Source organism: Phodopus roborovskii, unplaced genomic scaffold, assembly GCF_943737965.1.
Source record: "Phodopus roborovskii unplaced genomic scaffold, PHOROB, whole genome shotgun sequence".
Classification (NCBI taxonomy): Eukaryota; Metazoa; Chordata; class Mammalia; order Rodentia; family Cricetidae; genus Phodopus; species Phodopus roborovskii.
Genome location: NW_026125346.1, coordinates 103348 through 129181, shown reverse-complemented (window position 1 = coordinate 129181; position 25834 = coordinate 103348). Strand labels below are relative to the sequence as shown.

Sequence of the window (25834 nt, the reverse complement as noted above, 5' to 3'; positions counted from 1 at the left end):
AAATCATTGGTTTTTTTTGTTTCCCTCCCCTTCTTTTTATTTTCCTTTCGCTTCCCCTTTCCTTTCCCATGTCTGGCAGTTGCCCAGTCCATCCTTGAACTCATGATTCTCAACAAGATGCCTCAACTTCCTGAATTCTGGGATTGCAGGCATGTACTCTATGCCCAGCGTCATTTTCCTGTTCATATATGAGTTCCTTTGCAGAGCTCTGCAAAGAACTAAGAGAAATATCTCTTCACTAGGATGCTCAGTGCTGCTTTCTTATAAAAATTATTGCTTCATGATTGGACACATGAACTGTTTTTATCTGATGACTCCATACTCACTATCACTGACCAAATATTATCATATTTCTGTCTTTGTTTTGTTTATTGGAATGTGTGTGAGAGCCAGTTTTTTCTCCTTAATTTGCAATCTCACCTCTTCAGCTACAATATAGAGAATGTCAAGAACTTCTTAGTCTCTACCAGAAGTACCTATCAGAGCAGCAAGAGAAGCTCACCATGTCACTCTCAGAACTTGGTGCTGCTAGAGCACAGGAGCAGCAGGTAAGTGACTTCTTCTGACCTAGAAGGTTCATTTTTCCTTCTCTCTTTTCTTTTTTTTTTTGGGGGGGGGTGATGGAAATCACATGATATGCATGTTGTTTTAAAATATACAAATATTTCATGACTTCCCTGTCTGTGACCTTCTTCTCCTGTTTTGTGAGTCCAGTGATGAGAAACAGAAACTTGAAGTAGGAGGTTGCTACTGGGGAGACTTTTGATGGGATAAGAAAATGCACTGATCTGTTACTTCTTAAAGAGCAATGACTATTTGGTGTCTTTTTGGGAAAACATTAATATCCCTTTTCTGTTCTTAGTTCTTAGAATTTTTGGCTTCTATATAAGCTTGTATGTATTAACCTTAATATGTGAGTATTAATTACCACATAATATAAATGATGAATATTTAGAACATTTTAAGTTTGTGTGTTAATTTAAATAAATGAGTGTTTATAAGTAACTACATAGCATCAAGTGATGAGTATTCAGAATTTTGCCTTTTATAATATAAAAACAAGTACCAAAGCCATACTTCTACCCTTCTAATACTGATGCTAGATGTCTTTCTCCTATCCTTATGAGTTTAAAAATTCAAATGGCTGAAAGAAATCTTTATATAATAAGATAGAAAGGACAGTGTCGTATAAAGTCATCCTGAGCATGAAAATACAGTTTGTTAACTGTCATTTCCCAAGTACTGTCAAAAGCACAAAGACCAAACATGAGGGTTTCTTACAAATTTTCTATAGAACATTGCTATTCAGACTGGAGACAACTGCCTTCAATGTGTTACCAGTTCTGACTAATGGAATCCTTGTTTTGAACCTATAATTTGCATATATAGGAAAGTGAAAACAAATAAAAAGTCCAACAATATTAATGCTGTGTTATGTGGTTTAGCTGTGTTGATTAACACATTTAAATTACTGTTCAAATTATTAATGGCTTGCCGATATTCTAGTTTGAATATCTCTTGTTTTGTTTCCACAAAGCTAGATTGTACATTGGCCACAGAGGAATGTGGCAGCTTATGCTATTTCTATGCATGTCTTCACAAGTCTAAAAGAGGTTGACAGCTCTGTAGGTGCCTCTAGGCCAGAGTGCTTGTGAAGGTCGGATTTCAGGTTCACCCTCACATTTCTGCTCATGCCCTTGGCATGACATAGTTGATGGAAAGAGCACAAAAGCAAAGGTAACTTATTTCAGAAGGGACTGCAGCAGGGAAACTGGAGAGTCTTCATTTAACAATGCTAGTAGAGTCTTAAACCGTAGGAGCATAGGCTAAGAGTCAAATCATGATCACTAAAGTAAAGAAAGAAGAAAAAGAAAACCAATAGCAGGGAGGAAAAGAAAAGTTGATAGTTGATAATGAGGCTCTAAGCATACCTGGAAGAGGCCCACCCTGAAACTGGGAACAAACAAAACTTCCTCTGTTGTTGTTGGTTTTTATTTGAGCTAAATGTAAACAATTACAGTTAATACCACCACAAAAACCTTGAGCAGTGTAACTAAAAGAGATGCTAGAATGAAAATGTTGGGCAAGTGTATGGAGAGAATATACTCTCAAAAGGGGGTTCCTGGTCTTGGGGTATGACTTGAGGTAGGTAGAACATTTGCCTAGCATGTGTAAGGAAGGTCCTGTGTTCTACCTCCAACCCCCACTGACATACACTCCAGGGGGATATCTCTTGTTTTTCACTTATCCAGAGATCTTTTTGAGATATGTATTTCATTTTAAATCATGTGTACATATTTGTGTATGTATGTATGTGTATATGTATGTATCTGCTGAGGTGTCATATCCCAGGTTGTTGTAAGCTGTTCCATGCGGGTGTTGGGAACTGCACTCAGTCCTTTGCAAGAGCACTGGGTGCTCCTGACTGCTGAGCCATCTCTAGGATAAACCATGTTTTCCTCAAGTACTTGATGATCAAGTTCTAAATGTCCTAAACAGTACAAATGAGGCTGTGAATACGAGTAGCTTCTAGGCTCTGCTGTTTGACCTAGAAAGGGAAAATAGGCTTCTTTTTTCTTTTCTTTCTTTTTTTCCCCCCTCTTTCCTACTTAAGGAAGAAGGTGAGTCACTTCCTTTGTTATCTGGTTCATTCTTTGTGACAGGCTTCTCTAAGCTGAGCATAGGGAAACACCTTCTTCTTTCCTGTTGGGACATGGGTAAATCAACTCCTTACTCCCCATAGGAAGAGCCCATCCTGGTCTGACTCCTCTTTTCCCTTTAGCTCACTATGAAGTCTAGTGTACTCTTAATGTATTCACAACTAGCCTGTGCCAATATTTGATGAGCATCATTTTATTATTGTAGTTATTGTTTATTCGCCCACCTCCTTCATACAGTATTCTGAAGTCAGGCATGCTGTTTGTTACAGCAATGATGTTATACTCTCAGAGCCTGGTGTAAAGTTCAGAGTAATCTCAAATAAATAACCCAATGATCCACTTCAGGGTTCTAGAAAAGTAAAAAACCAAACAAATGTAGCAGATGACAAGAAATAGTAAGTATTACAGCAAAATAATGAGATAGAGAATAAGATTAGAATACATAGACGCAAAAAGCTGGTGGTTTGAAAGATAAAGATGATTGACAAACCTCCAATCAAACTAACCAAAGGAGGAAGGCTGTCAAAAAGAACAAAATTAGGGATAAAATGGAAATTTTTACAGCAGACCCTAATAAAATCCACAGGAATATTAGGAAAACATAGGAAGCTTATATTCCAGTAAGTTAAAATATCTAAAATATGCAACCTAATACAATTAAATCAAGATGGTATCAACTTTTTAATCCTATAATAGAATATGTTAGAAGTGGTAATTAAACACCTCTCCACAAAAAAAAGTGTGAAACAGATTTGTTGCTGAGCTCTAGCACACTTTTAGAATGACCTTCTAGCTGAGCACACACTTTTAATCCCAGCACTTGAGAGGCAGAGGCAGGTGGATCTCTGCAAGTTCAAGGCCAATATGGTCTAGAGAGCAAGTTCTGGGACAGCCAGTATTGTTACATACAGAAATCTGTCTTGAAAAAACCAACAAAACAAAACAAAACAAAGAACAACAAAACAAAGAAATAAAAAAGAATGACCTGCTAAAAGTACTTCTCAAAAGTACTATATTCTTTTTCCTCTTTCCTTATTTCTAGTTTCATGACCTAGTAAGTCTTCTCAAATGTTCATACATATATATTCATTTCAGAGATGAATTCATCACTAGAGGAAGGAATGAGTGACAAGTTACAGATATCTTTCACAGGTTTATGTACTAAGGATTAAATCACTGACTCCAACTGACCCAAATAGCAAGCAAATAAACACAATCAAGCAATATCTGAAAAAAGAAATCAACTTTCCAATCAACAAATGAGCTAATGGCCCAAACATATTTTTCAAAAGAAGAAATGTATCTTTAAATTTTAAATTTATCTTTCAATGGCTGATAAACATTTTTTAAAGTGTTCAACATTTTTAGTTATTAGGAGAATGTTGATAAAAATCTGTGTAGAGATCCCGCCTTATACCAGTCAGAATAGCTGTCCTGTCAGAATAGCTGTCATGCTGGCAGGGCTATGATGAAGGAGGAAATGGTAGAAATGGAAACTGCTGCAGCCATTGTGAATATCAATATAGATGTTTCTCATAGCAACAAAGACAAACAAGTGAGTAAAAACAAAACCACCTTCTGATCCAGCTCCACCACTCCTAAGTTCATATGAAAAACTGCAAGTCCCCACAGAGACATTTGTGCATCCATACATATAGTTATATTATACAGGGTCACTAGCAAATGGAAGCAGCATGCATTTCTGTCAGCATTAGATGAAGGGAAAGGAAATAAGGCACATGCATACAATGACATTTTATTTAGTTATAAAGAAAAATGACATTATGATTTTTGCAGGAAAATAGATATTGAGAGATTGTTGTGTTCAAAGTGCCCCAGATTCAGATAAATACTGTATGCTTTCTCACATTTCATCTCTGAAATGTACATATATGTATGAATATTTGTGAAGGGCTACTAGGCCATCAAACTAGAAAGGCAATAGTGAAAGAGGAAAAAGAATCTTAAAAGGAGGGTTGGGGATAGAGGCAAATAGGATTCATATATCGGGGTTGAAGAGATGGCTCAGCATGTACCAATGTTACAGAGGATCTGAGTTGAGTTCCCAATGTCCATTATCCTATTCCATGAAGATTCAGTGTCTTTGGCCTCCACAGGCTCCCACAATCACATAAACACAGGCAAACTCATATCACATACCCACACTCATATGAACACAAACACATGCATGCACACACACATACACACACAAATACACAAATATATATAAAACTTAGAAGTAAAATCATTTTAAAAGGACACATATGCCATGAAAGAAGGGAGGGTTACTTGGGAGATGGCATCAGAGTTTCAAGAGGAGGAATGGGAAAAGACAGTAGAGAGAAAGATTAATGAAATTAAAATATATATGAAAATAACATAGTGAAACCCACAGTTTCATATACTAATTTTTAAAAAAGCTATATAAAGTACAATCTAAAGTGATAGATGTAGTAGACCTTAATCCAAATTTAAAAGGTGAGGTGTGTGTGTGTGTGTGTGTGTGTGTGTGTGTGTGTGTGTGTGTGTGTGTGTGTGTGGACCCTGAGATAAAAACACAACTAAAAATTTTTTCATGTTTTATTTAAATTAGAAACAGTCCTCTTATTTTATATATTCCTAGTTCCCTCCCATTGTCCCATGCCCCCCACAGACTCCCATCCCATCTCTCTTCTCCTCCACAGAAAAAGTGAGACCTTCTATGGGAGATCATAAAAGTCTGTCACATCATTTAGGGCAGGGCTTAGGCTTTCCCCCCATGTGTCTAGGCTGAGAGAGTATCCCTCTGTGGGAAATGCACTCCCAATATCCATTTATACACTAGGTATTAATGCTGTTCCATTATCAGGGGACCCATAGACTGCCCTATGCTGGTTTCCAAGCTGTCAGTCTGGAGTCCATGAGCTCCCCGCCTTGTTCAGATCAGTTGATTCTGTGGGTTCCCCCAGCATGGTCTTGACACCTTTATTCCTCTCGCTCTACAATTGGATTCCAGGAATTGGGCTTAGGGCTTAGCTGTGGGTCTCTGCTTCTGCTTCCATCAGCTACTGGATGAAGGCTCTAGATTGGCATATAAGGTAGTCATCAATCTCATTATAGGGGAAGGGCATTTAAGATAGCCTCTTCCCTACTGCTTAGATTCTTAGTTGGGGTCATCCTTGTAGATCTCTGGACATTTCCCTAGTGCCAAATTACTCTTTAAACCTATAGTGGCTCCCTCTACTATGCTATCTCTCTTCTTGCTCTCCTCTATTCTTCCTCTCACTCCATCTTGGAGCTCCCTCATGTCTTCCTCCCCACTCCTCTTCTCCCTTTTCTTTTTCCTAACTCCTCCCCCGGCCGCCTCCATACTCCCAATTTTCTCAGGGGATCTTGTCCCTTTCCCCTAATAAGGGGAGCATGTATGTCTCTCTTAGTGTCCTCCTTTTTCCTGGCTTCTCTGGAGGTGTGAATTGTAGGCTGGTAATGCTCTATGTCTAGTATATGAATGTTTGTGTTTTTGTGACTGGGTTACCTCACTCAGGATGGTTTCTTCTAGTTCCATCCATTTGCCTGAGCATTTCAAGATTCCCACTGAGTAATACTCCATTGTGTAAATGTACCACATTTTCTTTATCCATTCTTCAGTTGGGGGTCATCCAGGTTGCTTCCAGGTTCTGGCTATTACACATAATGCTGCTATGAACATAGTTGAATAGATGTCCTTGTTGAATGAATGTGCATCTTTTGAGTATAGGCCTAAGAGTGGAATTGCTGGATCTTGAGGTAGACTGATTACCTGAGGAACCCCCATATTGATTTCCACAGTGGCTGTACAAGTTTGCACTCCCACCCGCAGTGGAGGAATGTTTCCCTTTCTCCACATCCTCTCCGGGATAAACTGTTATTGGTATTCTTGATTTTAGCCATTCTGACAAGTTTAAGATGGTGTCTCAAAGTTGTTTTGATTTGCATTTCCGAAATGGCTAAAGATGTTGAGCACTTTCTTAAGTGTCTTTCGGCCATTTTAGATTCCTCTATTGAGCATTTTCTATTTAGCTCTATACCCCACTTTTTAATTGGATTGTTTGGTGTTTGAGTAACTAGCTTCTTGGGTTCTTTGTATATTTTGGAAATCAGCCCTCTGTCAGATGTGGGGTTGGTGAAGATATTTTTCCATTCTGTGGGCTGCTGTTTTGTCTTGTTGACTGTGTCCTTTATCTTACAGAAGCTTCTTAGTTTCAGGAGGGCCCGTTTATTAATTGTTGATCCCAGGGTTTGTGCTACTGTTGTTATGTTCAGGAAGCAGTCTCCTGTACCAATTTGTTCTAGAGAACCTCCCACTTTCTCTTCTAAGAGGTTCAGTGTGGCTGGGTTTATGTTAAGGTCTTTGATTCATTTTGGATCTATCTGCAGTCTTCTACACACCAGAATCCAGTTATGCCAGCACAATTGGTTGAAGATACTTTCTCTTTTCCATTGTATAATTTTAGCTTATTTGTCAAAAACCAGGTGTCGGTGGGTGTGTGGGTAATATTTTGATTCAGTTGGAGAGGACGGACAGTCATGGCAGGGAGGCATGGGGCAAGAACATGAGGTGAGTTGTGCTCCTCAGTTCACCTTTCCCCTTTTCTGAGTCCAGGACCCATCCCATAGAATGGTACACTCTCCCCTCCCCAAATCTACAGAGTGGATCGTCTACCTCAGTCCACTCTAGAAATCCCATAGAATGGTGACCCCTGCCCTCCATCCACAGAGCAGGTCTTCTACCTCAGTCCACTCTAGAAACTCCTTCACAGAAATGTCCAGAGGTTTGTTTCTGTGGTGATTCTAAATCTCAGGAACTGACAAACAGCATTAACCATCACAGGTTATAAAGTTAAACTCATATATACCTTCATCTGTTTGACAGACATTGATGAATGGAGTAAATCTCAGACTGCTAGTCTCATGTACTTATGCCTGGGAAGCTTTGAGGTTATCCAAAGGGAAAGCTCACAGTGGGCTATTATGAGAATTTAATCTTGCTAGAAGTTTCTTTTTTATTTGAAATATAATGTCTAAAAGTAAAACCAATTTTGAGATCATCTTGTTCGGTGACAAGGAGATGTATAACACACATAGCAAGTGGCTGTAATTATAGTGGCTAGGTCTTCATGTACAGGTTTCTATTTAAACATAATATCTGTATTAATTCTTTGAGAATATCTTACAATGTAGTTTTTTCTATTTAATATACTGATTTCATTTCCTTGTAATATATACCAAAATAAATTGTCAAATATTTTAATATCTAGAAGCATTTTTTCTGATTATGATTGTGTGGGATATTTAGAATCTTTTTGTGCTTTCATATGAATATTAGGATGGCTTTTTTCTCTCTCTCCTTCTCCCCTTAACTCTTCACAGATCCACCTTCACCCATCTCAACCTCATTATCTATTTTTTTAATGGTCCACTAAATCCAATTTGTGCTACCCATATGAGTGTAGGTGTTGGACCACCTATTGGAGCACCAGAAGCCACACTTTTTTTTCTCTCTCTCGCTTTTTCTACTTTCTGGGGGGACAGTTTATTTTTCCTTTTTTTAATTTAAATTTGAAACAAGCTTGTTTTACATGTCAATCCCAGTTTCCTCTCCCTCCCCTACTCTCCTACCCCCACCAACTCCCTATCCCATTCCTTTCTGCTCCCCAGGGAGGGTCAGAACTTTCTTGGGGGATCTTGAACGTCTGTCATATCATTTGGAGCAGGACGTAGGCCCTCCCCCATGTGTCTAGGCTGAGAGAGTATCCCTCTATGTGGAATGGGCTTCCAAAGTTCATTTGTATACTAGTGATAAATACTGATCCACTACCAGAGAGAGGCTCCATAGACTGCCCAAGCTTCCTAACTGACTCCCACATTCAGGGGGTCTGGGTAGGTCCTATGTTGGTTTCCCAGCTATCAGTCTGGGGTCCATGAGCGCCTGCTTGTTCAAGTCAGCTGTTTCTAGAAGCCACACTCTTAAAGAGAACTAGCCCTCCCTCCCCCAGAAGCCATAGCTCCTCAGTTAGGGGTGGGACTCATAACTCCTCCCCACTCCATGGAGGATCATGAACCCCAAAGGACTGTACATCATACTTCACAGTTCAGCATGTTCATTGCTGCTTTATTCACCATAGCTAGGAAATAGAAACAACCTAAATGTCCTTCAGCTGAAGAATGGATATTGAAATATGGTGCATATGTACTATTTTAAATATGGTATATATATGCACTATTCAGCTATAAATAAAAAAAAATCATGAACTTTGCAGGTAAATGAATAGAATTAGAAAAGATCATATTGAGTGAAGTATCCCAGACCCACAAAGGTAAATGTTGCATGTTTTTTTTCTCATTAGAAGCTCCTAGCTCCAAATTTTCAGGTGTGAGTACCTACCCTGGAGTTCACAGAAGCCAGCAAAGTAAAAAGCAACTACTGCTAGTGTAGAGGAATTAGGGAGCAATGACGAGGGGAACAGCATTTACAAGTGATCTAGTAGAGAAAATAGGAAACATAGGGTCTTTGATTAGCAAAGGAGATAAATACAGAGGGAGGAGGCAAACTAACAGTAAGGATATCTGAAAAAGCCATAAGGAATCATAAAATAATTATCTACCTGAAAATGCCTATAATACACATAACTCAGTGTATCAACATACCTAGATAGTTTAAATGAAATTTTTCCATCTGGTCTGACAATGCTCCCTCCAAGAGCCAGAGATCATCTAACAAAAACCCCAACACCAGGAATGAGAAGCCCTCTTGTGAATTGGTCAGGATTTTCCAAGGAAGTTTTAAACACCTTTTAAATATAAAAATCACCCCCGTATAAAACATGCTGTCTCCTGAAAGAATGTTACAAACAAGTCTTCCCTGTCAGCCTGCTCTCTTCCTTCCTTTTTGGTTACATCCAGCATTTCCTTCTCTGAGCTGTTACCATCCAGCCTATTTCTGAGTCAGGAGCCTGCTTTGTACACACACAGTTAGGGTAGTTTATTTCTCACAAGCCGTATGTCTTCTCTCCACAGTTGATATCCATGTTCTAAAACTCTCTGCTTTTTCCTATTGTTTTTCAACTGTTTCTTTATTACAAAATTCACAAACTGTATCAAAGCTCTGATTTTTTTAACAGTTCTCAAAGCGCCTTTTAATAGCAAGCAATTACTCATTATAAAGTAAAACAACTGCTCTGAAAATTGTATGCATGATGAAACTGTCTTTTTGTATTTTCAGTCTACACTCCAGCAGGGTAGCTATTCTTGGTACTTTGTCACAGGGCTGGATCAGAACCTAGTTCAGATAAATACACCTTTGTGTTGCTTTGGGGAGATAGTGTAGTCTGTAAAGTGCTTGCCACCCAAGCATGGAGGTTCAAGACTTGAGGAACCTAAGAAAAACCTGGGTGTGATAGCATGTGCTCATACTTCTGGTGCTGAGGAGGTGGGGACAGGAGACTCTCTGGGTGCTTCTCAAAATAAGATGGACATCCCATGAGGAATAATCTGTGTTGACCTCTGACTCACACATATGCACTGATAAACACAGAGCCCCCCCTACATGTACACAGTGCACACACTCACACTGTACTTTTCCTTCTCTTCCTGATTTTGGGGGATATAAGAAAGTTCTCCTTTTGAGAGTGGTGTGAAATTAACTTTGCATTTTTCTGGGTTCAACAGCTTCTGCAGAACACAGGAGAACTTACAGGGTTTAGGAGAAGTTGGTCGTAGTGACAGTCATTGCTCTTGTCCATCCATCACTTTTTCCATTTGCTATTACCAGCTTTCATTTTTAAGATGCCACTACTCTGTATTGTTTCCTCTTCATAAATTGTAAAATAGCTTTTGTTAGGTCAGATAGCTGATCCAGTGTTACATCTATATTAAGCAAGCATTTCAAAAACGTATGTCTGGTTCTAAAACCTATTCGTTTTCACTTTCTTAGACTCTTATTTATTTTCATGATGGCAGCAATAACAATGACAGCTTGTGCTTACACAGCATTTATTCTGTACCAAATCCTATTTTAAGCTCTTTATGTACATTGACATGTTTAATTCTCACCTTAACTTTATAAAATAGGCACAACTATTACCCTCTTCTGTGGAGGTCAAATCAATTAACTATCTTGTTCAGAGTCAATTACTTATAGTTGTAATGGGCAGGACCAGGATGCTAACAGGACTGCAGGGTTGTTACTGGAGCAGATGAGAGTGTTTATATTTGTCTTAGGTGTTGGTTATGTTTTTTGAAAAGGCTTTAAACTTATCAGTAAATAACTCTTTGGGTTCTTTTTCTTTTAAGCTCTAAGATGGTACTGAAACACTAAACATCTTGTGACAGCTAAATTTCTGTTGCTAGATGAGAAATAGCTTATAAAAGGGTATAGGGAAAGCAGGAGAGAAGAGAACTTGGTTGTCAAATTTGTCTTCCTACATGGACTCCTCTAGATGGAGAAAAAGGAAACATTTCTCTCGAGCATCATTTTATTTTGCTGTACTTCTTTGCTTGCTTTTAATTTTGGAAGGTTGCATTCAACTAGTCTTCAATGTGTCATCAGGAAAAACGTAGCAGACATTAACTTGGCAAGTTTTTTTCTGTGTGTGAGTCAAACATTTGAATCTGTTGGAACTCTTGTTTGACATGCACAATAAATTTTCTTGTTAGTCTGTTTTTGATACCACAAGATTTTGAAGTTTAAGAAAGCCACCCTGGAGTCCTACAACCATGCCTTAGTTTCTAGTATTAAACTACTTGCATTCTATCAGTTTATCCCCCTTTTCTCAGGAAAATATAGTGGAAGGGTCTTAAGAAAACACATCGTCATCCAGAATGGCCCATTGACAATCTGATTTCATTGTTTTAGACATTTTGCTATAGGTCATTCTTTTGCATTTTGATGATTTTATCACTTAGGATTTAGAAATGCGTTAACTGACTGACTTTTTCATAAGAGGAATTCAGAGACTATAAACTTGCCGAAATATCTCCAGTTTTCCTATACCCCTCCCCCCGTTTAAACTGGTTCTTAGTTTATATTAAAATATATAAACACTATTTTTTATTTCAATGTACTTTTTAATTTTAAGGTAATCTGTAATTTTTTTTCTCCATTCTTTAAACCTTGATTTTCAGTGGCATTCAGGTGGAAGGGTTTAAACTGACTTGTCTTTATTCCTTACTCATGCATATCAGGCCTACCACATGGTGAACAGCCACCAATAGCAACTGTTGCTTGTGCTGTTTCTGATATGACTCATGAAAGAATTCAACAGATTAATATCTGAGAAGTAGTGAAAAGTACTGAGTTAGTAGTGGCTGTCTATTTATTTGCAAAGCATTACTGAGGGTAGCCTACATTGCTGTAATTTTAACATCTTTCTCTTCTTACACTGAATTCTCTTTTCCAGTTCTACAGATTACTTTTCATCTGTCATGATGTAAATAACATCCTCAAGAAAGGACATGTATTCCAGAGCAACAGTCTTGCTATCGGCTTTAAATAGAAATATCCTGCTTTACAGTGGAACCTCAAATTGTGTCTAATCTAGAAAATTTCATGGAGATTTAACCAATACTTTTCATAATTCAGTTTCTTAAGTCAGTCATTGCTTCCTTCTAACACTGTGTAAAGATATGTACCAAGGAGATATGGGGTATCTGTAAGGTTGACCTCTGTATAAGTTTTTTGTTCAAGAGAACACCTGAGATAACTTGCACTTTCCTCTTAAAGGATATGTCCCTTTATGTAAGATTCCAAAAAAGGAAAAAACTGCAAAAGCACGTGAGTAGGTAGTAATTCACAAGAGGTGAGAGGCTGATTTTAAATTGCATAGAATGCATGATAGAATTATGGGGGATAGGCAGGTTTTGAATCCAGAGCCTTGCAAATACTATGTCCACAATTTACCTCTAAGCTCTACCACCAGCAATTATCTTAATTTTATGAAGATTACTCAACTGTGTTAGTTTAAAGAAAGTTGAAAAAACAGTATGTCAAGACAATTAATCCTACTGTCTATAAAGTATAACTTTATTTAGAAAAAAGTGGTTGTTGGTCATAGCAAGTGATTGTGTCAGAATTCAGTGAGGGAAAGAGAAATCATTGTAGTTATTTGATAAGTAATTCATGAGATTTAACACTAGAAAAGGATTGTATGTAAAAACTTTGAAAAGGTCAGAGAGGCATGTTTTAGACTTCACAACATAGAACCACTACTCTAAGGAAGTAATGCAGAGACAATCTGGAGCAGTGTTGGAATTGAGAGCAACATGCTTGCTGCTGCAACTTTTGTCCCCTCAAAATGGAAGAAACTGAATGGTTAACCCACCTGTGAGGTACAGAGGTGAGGAAACCAGATGAGTACATCCTTGCTATTCTTTCTCCTGCTTCTTAGAAACTTAAACATGTTCTTTGGGATGTCATTGCAGGAGAAAATTTATGTTTCATCTATTGTCCTTTCCAGCATAAATTTGAAGCAGGGGCGGGAGGAGAGAAGAGAGATATCAGCATCATGTAAGAGGCAGAACCCAACTGACACTGAGAAGTGTGGCTGCAAGGGACTTTGGAATGTGATTTGTAGTCTCCCAGTTGGTACAGTTAAATGAAAGGTAAGATGGAGGAAGCCAAGCCTCCATCATCAGCATAATATCTAGATTTTCATTAATGAGGGACTGTTTAAATAAATTATGGTATGTTATACAGAAACTGAAGGATTTGTTCAGGTGGTGGGTGTTCCATAAGCCACAGTATAATTACACTATTGAGTGTAGGTTAATAAGTAGTGATTATTTTAAATGTGAAATTCTTAAATCTATGTCAAAGCCTGTATCCGCATTGTAGTTTCTATAATAACACCCTTAGATTTGTGCTGAAAGTGCTATTACTTATTGAAAACCGTTAAATAAGTTGTCTTTGTCAAAAAGTTAATAAATACATTTCTTAGCACTCAAAATGTAAAATAAAAATTTAGACAACCAAGAATTTCCCAAGATGACAGGTGAAGAAAGTATGTAAACTTTGTACATGGGGGAAATCAGTTGTAAAGAAAGTTTCTTTAGAATCGATGGTAGATATCTAGAACAATATAATCTCAACTCTTAGTTGTGAATTTAAACCAATTCCTTCCAAATGGTATACATAACAGTTGGCATTTACATGAGTTTAAGGAAGTTCATTTCAAAGTTCCATAGAGGTGAATTTTAGTTTATGAGCACAAGTCTTATGGTAAATCCTGCCTCCCCCACCCTCATGAAATAATTTTTAAAGTATTTTAAATTAAATTTTAAAAGCTATTTTACTTTAAAGATTACAAGTATTAACATTTGAGTGAATTGCCTTGGAAGCTAATGGCGAGCCTTCCCTAACAGATCTTAATTTTTTTTTTTTTTAATTTTTCTCAAAGATTCAGAATAGCTCTTTTAAGTAAACTACACCAGCTCTTTCATCTTCATTGCAAACTTCACCTTAAACAAAGCATTAAGCTGGGCAGCACACTGTTTGATTTTCAAATTGGATTTTTCATTATGTTTAATGATAATTTTATTTTTATCAAGTTGTATCTTAGTCTCTTATCAGACACTAGAAGGTTTGTGGCAAGTGATCTGGGTGATATCTGGACAAATAATTATGATAAATCAGTTTACTCTTTCAATAAAGTGATATTAATATAATCCATTATTCTATTCAGTATTATACCTTTAAAATTAAGCAGAATGTTAGTGGTAATAAGCTAGTTTTATTCAATACATTCCTGGAATGAACCTTGTTCTACAACAATCTTTTCTATGAAGGACAATGCTTCCCATATAGCTCCTGAGTTCTGACTCTGGAGTTGTACTTTATAGCTTAAAAGAAAGAAAGAAATACTTGGCAATACATCTTTGTGTTTGTTTAATGTATATGGAAGTTTCTTGAAAGATTTTTCAAAACAGTGGGAGCATAAATGTTCCTTAACTGGTTTTTGTGTAATTGAGGATTTCGAGGGAACCTGACCTGGTAGGAACCCAAGTGCCTCATTGAATTTCAGATCAGGGAGGGTTTTAACAAAGGCAGACCCAGTAATGTATGAGAATTGCCAACTTCTCTTAAAATCTGATAGAATTCCTGGTTAAATCTTTTAACTGAATGAAATCCTATGCATGATTATTATTTCCATAAAGAAGATAGGGTATAGTGTGAAAACTCACTGGGATCAGAGACCTGGCTGAAACTCCCATCACTTGTAATACTCCTGGTGATATCTTAGATTTATGACTTTAAAATAAAAGATGTTTGAAGTCTCGGGATAGTATTTCATTCTTAGGATTAGTCTTTTTTTTTCTTTTTTTATGATTGAGGAGAAAGTTTTATTGTAGATATGAGGAGAATACAGCCAGAGGCATCTAGAAGGGCCCATATTGAAGTGCACAATGAGGGGGGAGGGGGCAAGAGAGGAAGAGAAGAGAGAAGAAGAGAGAGGGCAAGTAGATCAAGAGAGGAGTCAAGGACCAAAGGGCCAAGACAGCTAGTGGCCAGAATTTCTGAATTATATAGGAATAAAAAGCTGGGAGAAGCAAAGCTCGGCCCCTGGGCTAGAGAGGTTTAGGGTAAGGGGTAGGGTGAGAAGTGCTGGGAGGAGCCACAGGTACTGAGTGAGAATTGTCCTGGGTTTCTTTGGGATCTGTAAATTATATTTATTGAATAACCATTATCTATGTGTGCCAGCCCTGGAGATGACATACCATGTAAATATCCCCTTGTACAATGAACATGACTGACTCATGTAACTAGTCGCATAGTGTGGAAATGGCAGAATGTGGCCTCCTAGGTTAGAGTGACAGATGACTGGGGTGATGGATAAGTGAGTAAAGTGTTTGCCATGCATGCATGAGGATTTGAATTCAGATCCTCCAGCATCTTCAGAAGAGCAAAAAAGATGGACACAGTGGCCTATCCCTGTAATCCCCATGGCTCCAGGCACAGAAACAGAAGAATCCTAGGGACTCTCTGGCTAGCCAGTCTAGCCCAACCAGTGAGAACCAGATTTAGTTCAAAAAATTAGGTGAAATGTGAGGCTGGAGACATGGTTCAAGAAGTTAAGAATACCTGCTATTCATCCAGAAGGCCCAAGTTCAATTCCCAACACCCACAGCAGGTACCCATGTAATCAGATGCTCTCTTCTAGTTTCTGTGGATACTCACATATGTACACATAAATAAAATACAAATAAATGCAAAAAGATAAGGGGAGAGCAATTGAGGAAGCATTGACCCCTGACTTCCTGAGACTTTACTAGGATTTACTACTATTGAAGTTATCTCGGTTGTTCAGTCTGTCCATGCACACTGCTGAGTTTTATGGAGAACACACCTAGGTTATTTATCTACCACTGTACCTTCTGAGTTGTAAGGAATGCCTACACCTTCCATTTGCTATGTTACTGCATAAAACATTATCAAAAATTTAGATGCTTAAGCAAACACACATCTCGTAGCTTCTATAGGTCAAGAATTCCACTCCCAAGATGGTGCACTCATAGGGCCTGGGCAATCCTCTGCCTGTTTAGGAAGGTCAAGTTCTTCATCACATAAGCCTTTTGCTGAGCACTGTTCTGATGTCCTCAAGACAAAGCAAGCATTCCCCTTAGGATGAGTAACTATGAGAACAAAACATCTTCTGCACTTAGGATTAGTCTTAAATGATTTTTAGAAAAGGAAGTCTAGTGGGATGACAGAAAGTGCTATAAAGAAGAGTGGTATCTAATAATGCAAACAGGAAATTTAACATCTTTGATTATTAAATTACATAAATAAAACTCTTTAGAGATAAAGATATCTTTACTTGACACGTTATCTTGTCACCTGGAACTTTAAGAGAAAAATGGAGGCGTGTCAGAGCTGCAGATATATTCTCTTATCTTCTCTTTTGAACTTCTAAGCTGAATGTAAGAAATACAGATATGATACTACTGTGATTTTTGTGCTTGTTAAATAATTAAAAAATTGTTGTTTGGTGAGATAAAGGTTATGTTAAGATGGAGATACATTTATGAAAGTCCAGGCCATTACACACACTCTGTAGTTTCTGTAGTCCAGACAAATAACTCGAGCAGTTCCTGTACAATTCTAATTAGAAACAGTGAGCTCACTGAAAAGCACTACTAACATTTTATAACAGACAGACTCTTTCTGTATTCTAAATGCAAATGATTTTTTTTTCATGGCACTGGCAGACTGCTTAAAATTTGCTCTCAAGTTTTAGTGTCATTTATTGTGTAAGATAGCAGTAAATTTGATTCTAACTTTTAGTTTATGCCTTTCTTAGTTCCACTTCAAAGCTTTTAAATGTTACATTTCTGAAAGACTTTTCATTTCTTTGTGTTATTAGTATCAGGGAACACCTGTGAACTGCTAAGTTGATTTTCTTTACAGCTGGGATTGTTTAGATGCTTGGGGCAATGATGCAGGGATTTTTAGTCCAATGGGACTTTTCTTGGCCCAATTGTGCTTGATTTAGGGACCTAAGATTCTGAAAACTTAGTGGCCATCAAAAGTCAAAGACAGTGACACTAAATTCTTTGTCTCATGACTGAAGAATAAAAATGTGGCTATTCATGGGCATTAGTAAATATGGAAGCAAGCTTTAAGAGATGTTGAGGAAAATGAGTGAAATTCTCAAAAGTCGTTCCCCAAAGGGGAATATTATGAAGCTATCATAGAAACTGGTTGTAGGCTGAGGTCATTGTTATGAGATTACTGTGCTCTTTGGGTTGTCATGGGTAAGCTAACCAGGGAAATGATTATCATGCTTTGTTCATGTGCTGCCTATGTAGTTAGGGGTAGTTAGAGCTGCACTCTGTCCAATTCTGACTCTGGCTTTGTTAGTTGTTGACTGCTAGCTGTTAGTTAATTGTTGTTGCTACTGCAAACCTTATAGGTGTCTCTATTTCTGATAATTATACAAAGTGCTTTGCTGGTGTAGCTAACAAAAAGGAACTACAGCTGTTCTTAATTCACCCTTGTCTTTGGGATGGCCTAGAGACTCTTCTGAAATAGATGAAAGTTTCCATAGAAGCTATATTTACTCACAATTTAATTGCTTATATAAGCCAAGTTATAAGCAGTAATACATAAGAGGGAACAGTGCCCTGTATGGGCTTGGGGTGGAGGTCAAGCTGGCCAACCTTCATTTCTTAGAGCCCTGTCCTATTATTATTTGTTCAGGTATCTCACGACCAACTGTAAGCCTTCTTACTCCTTTCTAAGTAGTTCAGGCTTTGACATTTTAACCTTTACTCTTCCTTTACAACTGCAGTATGTGTTCTCACTGTAACATTGTAAGCAGCTTGTAGTTTTTAACCATATGCTCTTTTCTTTTTTACCTGCTGAGCAGAATGGCAAAAAGCCACAACCAGTTGCTTATATCCAGTGTCTGTTGGTTTTCTTTTCATTTCCCCAACATTTTAACACTATCTGTGTTTATAAAGGATATCAAGCTATCTTGTGCTATCTTGTGATGGTTTTGTTTGATTTGTGTATTAGAGTAATTCTGGATTTATTAAATGAATCTGTTGTTTTTTTCCTTTTTGTGTTTTTTTTTTAAATTTACATTACTAAGCCATCAGTAACTCAACTTTCCTGTGAAAACACTATTAATCTGATACTTTAAATTTACAAGGGGATTCTATTAATAATATTTTTAAATTTGTCTTTAGCCAACTTGATAGTTTCTACTTTTCAAAACATTTGTCTTTTTCATTAAAAAATGGTTTATATAGTTCATTGCCAAACTGTCACCAAACAGGCTATATTTTTAGCAATATGTATATATACATATAAATATGTGGTAGTTTGAATAAGAATGGTTCCATAGGCTCATAGATTTGAGTGCTTGGTCATGAAGGACTGGAGTTACTTGGGATTAGGAGGTGTGGCCTTGTTGGAGTAGATGTAGCCTTTTTGGAGGAAATGTGTCACTGAGAATGGAATTTGGGGCTTCAAAAGCTCAAGCCAACCCCAATGTCTCTCTCTCTTCCTGCTGCCTGCTGATCCAGATGTAAAACTCTAAGACTCTAAGGTACTTCTTCAGCACCATGTTTCTCTGAAAGCTGCCGTGCTCCCTACCATGATGGCAATGGAATAAACCTCTGAAACTGAGCAGGCCCCCCAATTAAATGCTTCATTTTAAAAACTTGTCATGGGCATGATGTGTCTTCACAGCAATCGAACACTGACTAAGACAACATGAATATATGCAATTAAAGAGGCCATGAATTTGAAGGAGAGCATGGAGAGGTATATGGAAGGGAGAAATTTAATTATATTATAATCTCAAAAATGAAAAGAGAAACTATAAGGGCTATAAGGGAAATTTCATATCATAAGTAGCTTCCTTTATAATAACTTAATGTCTGTGACATTTGCATTTATGCATATTTATGATTTACACATGTATTTATTGATCAGTTTCATAGTGCTTTTATCAGTTTTCTGTCATCTTCTTTTGTATTTTACTTATTTCTTCTCTTGCTCATTTTAATTCCTCTTTTCCACAATTTAATTTGCATTTTTCAAGCTGCTGAGATAGATATTTACATCCTTGATGTGGACCTTAACATTGCTTCTAATATCACTATGCTACTTAATGGTAGTACTTCTTCTAAAACACAGTGGACCCACACAGGCTCATAGCCTATTAGCTTCATAATGATGGTAGCCAAACTCCATCTCTGTTTTTGAACTCGAGTTGTGGGCTTGTTGCTTTTTCCTATTATTTCTGTCTTTCCACCAAGTATTTGGAACTTCCATCATTAAATTCATTTACATTTAAGAGTGTTCATTCTTTGCATGTACTAACTTCTGAAGTATGCTTTGTATATTACAAGATCAGTTCTCCTGTTTCCTTATGGCTAGCATTTGTAGGATGTATCTTTCCCTACTTTTGATGCTTCTTTGTCCTTTATAATTGAAGCAGGTTTCTCATTGATACTATATTCTCAGGTATTGGCTTATAATCCAGTCTTAAATCTCTGGCATTTTATTGGGTTATTTGTACCCTTTGTATTTGATGTAATTATCAAATTGATGGGCTTTAAGTCTGCTCCTTGTAATTTATTTTCTAGTTTTCAGTAAATTCTGAATCTCTGTTTAGTTTTTCCCACTCTTTTGATTAGTTATTTTATCTAGTATTTTATCATTAAGCCAGTGATAGTAAGTGCCTTTAACCCCAGAACTTGAGAGGCAGAAGCACAGGTGTTCCAGGCCAGTCTGGGCTCCATAGTGAGGCCCTGACTAAGAAAAACATGTTTTACTACCTCTATTACCACTGTAGTCGTCGTTTTTTATATTATTGTGATAAAATACTTGTGATAAGTAGATTAAATGTAGAGCTAATATATATATATATTGTAAATCACAAAAATTATTTTGGCTCACTATTTCAAAGAGTTTAGCCCACTATTGCTTGGGTGTATAACTAGGCTGAATATATGGTAAAGAGCTTATGGTGTAGCAAAACTGCTTCCTTCACTGAGGCAGGGAAACTAAAGAACAGAGTAAAGAGGAGAAAATATACCCTTTACAGCACACATTCTTCCAGGAACCTACTCCTACACATTTCTTTATATGTTTGTCCCTGCTTATATTCTGATTCTGCCCAGCTACATCATTTCCTGCCTGTCTGTACAGAACTCTATGGTTAGCTAGTGGCAGAATCTGCCATGCTACATCACTTCCTGCCTAGCCAATCACTGTTTTATTCATCAACCAATAAGGCAACCATATATACAGAAGAACATTCTCCATCATCTCTTTTCTGTCTAAATAAAAAGAAAGGTTTTAACTTTAACATAGTAAAATTACATGTAATCAAGAACTATAATTACAATATTCAGTCCATTAACATTATCAAGAAGTAAAGAAAGTATTCTACCATCTATCCTATCTTTGTGATTCTAGAATCTTATATGTAACTTATCTTTAATCCTAACTAAGGAAAACTATAACCATAACTGTCTTCAACTCCATAAAAGACCACAGAAGGATAATTTATAAACTCTAGAATTGACAGAGATATTTGCTGCCTGTACAGTTCTTCTGTAATGTTGGAGCATCCATCTTCAGCTCATAGGCCATAGTGTGTCTGACAAACTTCTCAATGAAGCAGGGAATTTCAACCTGTCCACCTGTATTGGCAGTTTGTCAGTCATTTTCCTCTGTGTCCTGTAGACTGTCTGGCAGACTCCTCCACAAAGCAGGAACCCTTAAGGACTGTCCATCTTGTTTTGAGAGTTCAGCAGTCACTTTCCTGTGGGTCCTGCATGTCCAGTTTATACAGCAACAGTCAAACAGTCTAGGCAAGGTTTGTAGCCATTCTTTAGCAGTTTTGTGCCCAAATGGATAGTATTGCTATATCAAAAGCAAACTCCATAACAAGTTTCTTCAATGCCCATCTTCCTCTCAGATGTAATCAGTTTTGCCAGGAGCAGTTGTGTCTCATCGTCAAGAAAAACCCTAAACCATTTTAAATGCCATTTTCTGAAGGTCTTTGAAAGGTTTGAAGACTCTCTATCCATCTCAAATATATCTGTGTATATATAGAAATCCTAACTAAGTTCTGACTATTATAGGTGATTATATATAATCTGTATTTAATTATGCATAACACTTTAAAATATCTGTATAAACAAAATACTTAAACAAGAGGAATAATTTACATATCACAAAATTGACCTTAAATTTGTATCACTAAATGAAAATCCACTCCAATGCAAAGTATTTATTTCTATATCATTTTCCCCTTTTTTCCTTTAAAAAGAGATAGACTGTGATCATTCCCATTTATAACCAACCCCATATAAATAAAAACAAACATTTGTAAGCAATATTTGGGAATGTGGGCATTGTTTTCTCCAAACTATTTCCTGCTGCTAGGGGGTGCTGGGATCCAAAGAAGACCCAGAAATCCTGGCTGTAGTGGTCTGCAAGGCTGTCTTGTCCCAGCTGTTTTGAATGTTGGATCACCTGGGCCACTGTTTCAGAGGGTCTTGCTTCATCCAACCATATCTGTTGGGAATGCCAACCCTGCTTCTCCTGTGCCTGCTACATCTTTGCATAGAAGAGCCTCCTACACATTTCTAATGCTTTCCATGCAGACTGAGATGTACAGTGGAAGTTCTGATAGAAAATGTGAGAAGAGGAAGAAGTCAAAAGAATGCCATGCTTAATGCATACTGAAAGTCAGAGGCCTTGAAGGAAGAAGTAACTAATATATAGACATTTATGTTTTGTTTTGTTCTGTTTTGTTTCATAAGGAAAATGTGCTCCAGTATAATTGACAACAGTTAGTCAATGACAGAGGTTTAGTTTTAGACTAGGCATAGGGGATGCTATGTCAGAACAGCAAAGAAAGCTGGGTTCATTATGTGAAATAAACTGGATGCTGATGTCCACATGTCATATGTCCACATGTGATGCTTGTTAGTGCATGGCCCTGGTATATGGTCCCCACAACAGCATCATTATCACCTGAACACTAGTCCAAGGGATTTTATCCTCAAGCCCACTTACACCTACTAAAGTGGAAACTTGGGAGGTGGAGCTGAGACACTTCAGGAGTCTATCTCATGGACACTTGAGTACAGCCATGCTTGTGAAAGGGAAATGGCATTTCTAAAATGGCTAGTGAACCACTTCACAGTATAAAATCCATTACAGATGTTTCCTATCAGAAGACATGGGCGTATTTAATCACATAAGAGCTATGAAACAGAGGAGTCTGAGACAGAATTATCCCAATTTTGCCCACTGCCCCTCCCACTTTTATCCATTTTCATGTGACATGCTTTCTTTGTCATCTTTTTATCAACTTATGGAGAGATAAATACACTGTTTTCAGAGTTTTGGGGTTTTTATTTGTTTGGTTTGTGATTTTTTGTTTGTTCGGGGGTTTTTGATTGTTTTGTTTTATTGTTGTTGTTGTTCCAGACAGGGTTTCTCGGTAGTTTTGGAGCCTGCTCTGGAACTCGCTGTGTGGACTAGCCTGGCCTCAAACTCTGCTTCCCAAGTGCTGGAACTAAAGGTGTATACCACCAGCACCCAGCCTTGAAAGGGTTTTTAAGCCTAATTTGAAGTAGTGACATGGGACTATTTTTAGTATTGGTTTTCCTGGTTTAACTCCTGGTTTTTGGTTTGGTTTGGTTTGGTTTGGTTTGGTTTGGTTTGGTTTGGTTTTCTTCCCTTCTCTCTGATCCTCTGGGTTTGCCTCTCACTCATGCCACGCCACCTCATCTTCCCCTCTGCCTTTACCACAAAGCATGACTTGAATAAGAAAAGTATTTGTTTAGAGTCCAGTTTGGGTTTTAAAACATTGGGCAGGTTTTATTTGTGGGTTTCCTTGGGAAAGTCAGTCTCTTATGTACACATTTAACCACACCTGGGCTGCCTCATTTCTGGAAACCATTGAAAAATACAGTTGTTATGACATTCAAATTCAAGTGCTGCTCAAGGGCATGCTGTCCTAACTTTGTTTTTTGTTGTTGTTGTTTGTTTGTTTGTTTGTTTGCTTTTTGGTGGAGAAAGTATCATGCAAACAATATAATAAAATAAGTCTGGCAGTGGTGTCATTTGAGTCACTGGATAATTAGGACTTAGCTAATAAGCCTGATAGACTCTGGATGCTCTCTACCTTGTTGAAGCTCTGCCAATCTTCTTAGGTGACGCTGATTGGTGGAAACCCTTTACATACAGCTCATTGGGACAGATGGCCTATGCTGAACAGATAATGACTTTTTGGCATTTGCATATATTCCATACAATTTGAATTGCCCAATTCTTATTGATACATAAAAATAAGAAGACTGTTTGCCAATATGTGTGGTCCATGCTCACAGCCACCTGCCCATTTAATTTAGATTTAATGTGTTGACTATCTTTCTAATTTAAATGACCAATCCTTTCTGCCTCTTTCTACATGAAAGGTTCAGAAGAGCACAGCTTTTTTTTGCCCATCCACACTCTGCAGTAGGGCTTTAGTTTGATAATCTGTGTATCTGCAGGTCTTCTCCCTCTCTGGGTTTCCGTTCAGTGTAAATGTCATATTTGTTGTGGACTGTGGCAGACAATAAGACAATTTAAACAATCACACTAATTTTGATCTCAGCCAAATGTGTTCAAAAAAGTATGCAGTATATGATACTTCACAATGATTTCTAGACTCTAAAAGAAACATAAGACACTGGCCTGAGACCCCCAATCACTCCATCATCACTCAGCCCTCATCAGAGAATCATCTTATTGCAGGAAATAATTAACACAGCGACCTGCAACTGAACAATGTGCAGAGAGTAAGAGATTTTTATCCTTGTTTTGGGGTGTGTGTGTGTGTCTGTGTGTGTGTGTGTGTTGTTTTTTGTTTTGAGGGAGAGAAATAAAAAGAACTTAAGTTGTGTGGGTAGGGAGGATATGATGAAGAGGAAAGAATATAATCAAAATATATTGTTTACATTTTTTAATTTAAAATGTTTAAGGGTAAAATAAGCAAAATAATATTCAAGTTTTGAATTAAGTAATGTTTGTAGACATTATAATGTATATAGAAAACCTTTAAGCATTTAAGAAAACCAGACTGTTAGAGCCAAAGAATAAGTTTAACAAACTTCCATGATATCCTACCAACCAGCAAAAGTCAGTTATAAGTATTCCCAATAACAATGCAAAGACAAAAGGAAGAGACAGGTTATCAGCATTGTTGCAGTAACTCTTCATTTGAATATTTGTCATTTCCCACTCTTAGCAACATCTAGCCCATTCTTTGAGGTAGTGACTGGTATATCTTTTTGTCCATAAAGTTAACTTCTTCTTTCTCCTGTTTTTAAAAGCAGTTATTCACTATATATATATATTTCCATATGTATAATGTGGATTTGTCAGATATGTGGATGTAAATAATAGATCATTCCCCAAATCAAGTAACTTTTGCATGCTAGCAATTGCTATATCTCTGGCTTCTCAGCCAACCGACATTAAAGGCCTGTCTGTCCCATCAGACCATCTGTGTTAATAACCTGTTTTTTTCTTGAACAGAAGAGTTCTTGAAAGATGGCAGGATCCCGAGGCAGGAGTTTCAAAAAGGCTGTGTCATTTACTTTACTCTCAGTCTGGTAGCCCTCTCATTTTGCCCCTGGTCAATATGACCTCCAAATTTAGTTGTGTCTTTCAACTAGAATATGGATTTCATTAGAAGCAAGCAGGCTCTTTGCATGGATGAGTTCACATTCCCAGAAGTGCCTGCATTTGTGCATTTGATAAATATCAACAAGTGAAGGAATTAATGACATTGTCTTTTTTAGTAGTCTTATCTTAAAAATCACTTGTTTCGGGTATATTGTTTAATGACCTGATAAATTTATAGATCTGTGTAATCATAATGTGTTTCAGTTGTCTAACCTCACATCAGAAATGTTTGCCCTTTATATTTGCATTAATTCCTGGGCCTTCTTTTGAAGCTAGGCAGTCTGTAATGTGTTTTTTCCATCTATGAATTTATCTTACCTGAATGTGTGATGTAAATAGAATCATAGAGCAGACTTTTTCAGATTAGCATCATTTTTAGGTGGATTCTTTTTGTACCATTTATCAATAGTTTGATCCCTTTTTGCCAAATAATATTCTATTATATAGATGTCCCATGCTTTTTTTTTCTCTTCAGCAGTTAATAGAAATTTGGAGTTTTTGAATTTTTTAACTACTATGAATAATGATGTTATATCCATTTGCAGGCAAATGTTTTGTTTCATAAACATAAAAATCTTAATTAAGCCACAGTAAGTCATTAGTTAATGTAATGCTATGTCCATTTAGCAGGATGATAATAGTAGGCTCTTCTTTAGGGCCCAAGAATGGTATAGTGGGCACTTGAGGTAGATCTTCCTGAGGAGCCTCCATATTGATTTCTACAGTGGCTGTACATGTCTGCATTCCCACCAGCAATGGATAAGTGTTCCCCTTATTCTAAGTGTCCTTAGAAGCATGAGCTGTCATTATTGATGTTGGCCATTCTGATATATGTAAGATGGAATCTTAAAGTTGTTTTTAACTTGCAGTTCCCTGATGGCTAGGGATATTGAACATTTCTTTAAGTGTTTCTCAGCCATTTGAGTTTCCTCTTTTTAAAATTCAATGTTTAGAT

The 25834-nt window shown here is 37.3% G+C and overlaps 1 protein-coding gene across 1 annotated transcript in view; it reads left to right on the top strand.

The window, feature by feature from the left end:
- Window positions 1-407: 407 nt before the first annotated feature.
- LOC127214356 (protein hinderin) overlaps window positions 408-25834 on the top strand; it is a gene marked incomplete at its 5' end in the record, with an annotated part of 113394 nt that continues 87967 nt past the window's right edge. The window contains one exon of the mRNA XM_051174757.1: window positions 408-548. Within this exon, the coding sequence (XP_051030714.1) occupies window positions 408-548 (141 nt within the window). The remainder of the gene's footprint in view (window positions 549-25834) is intronic.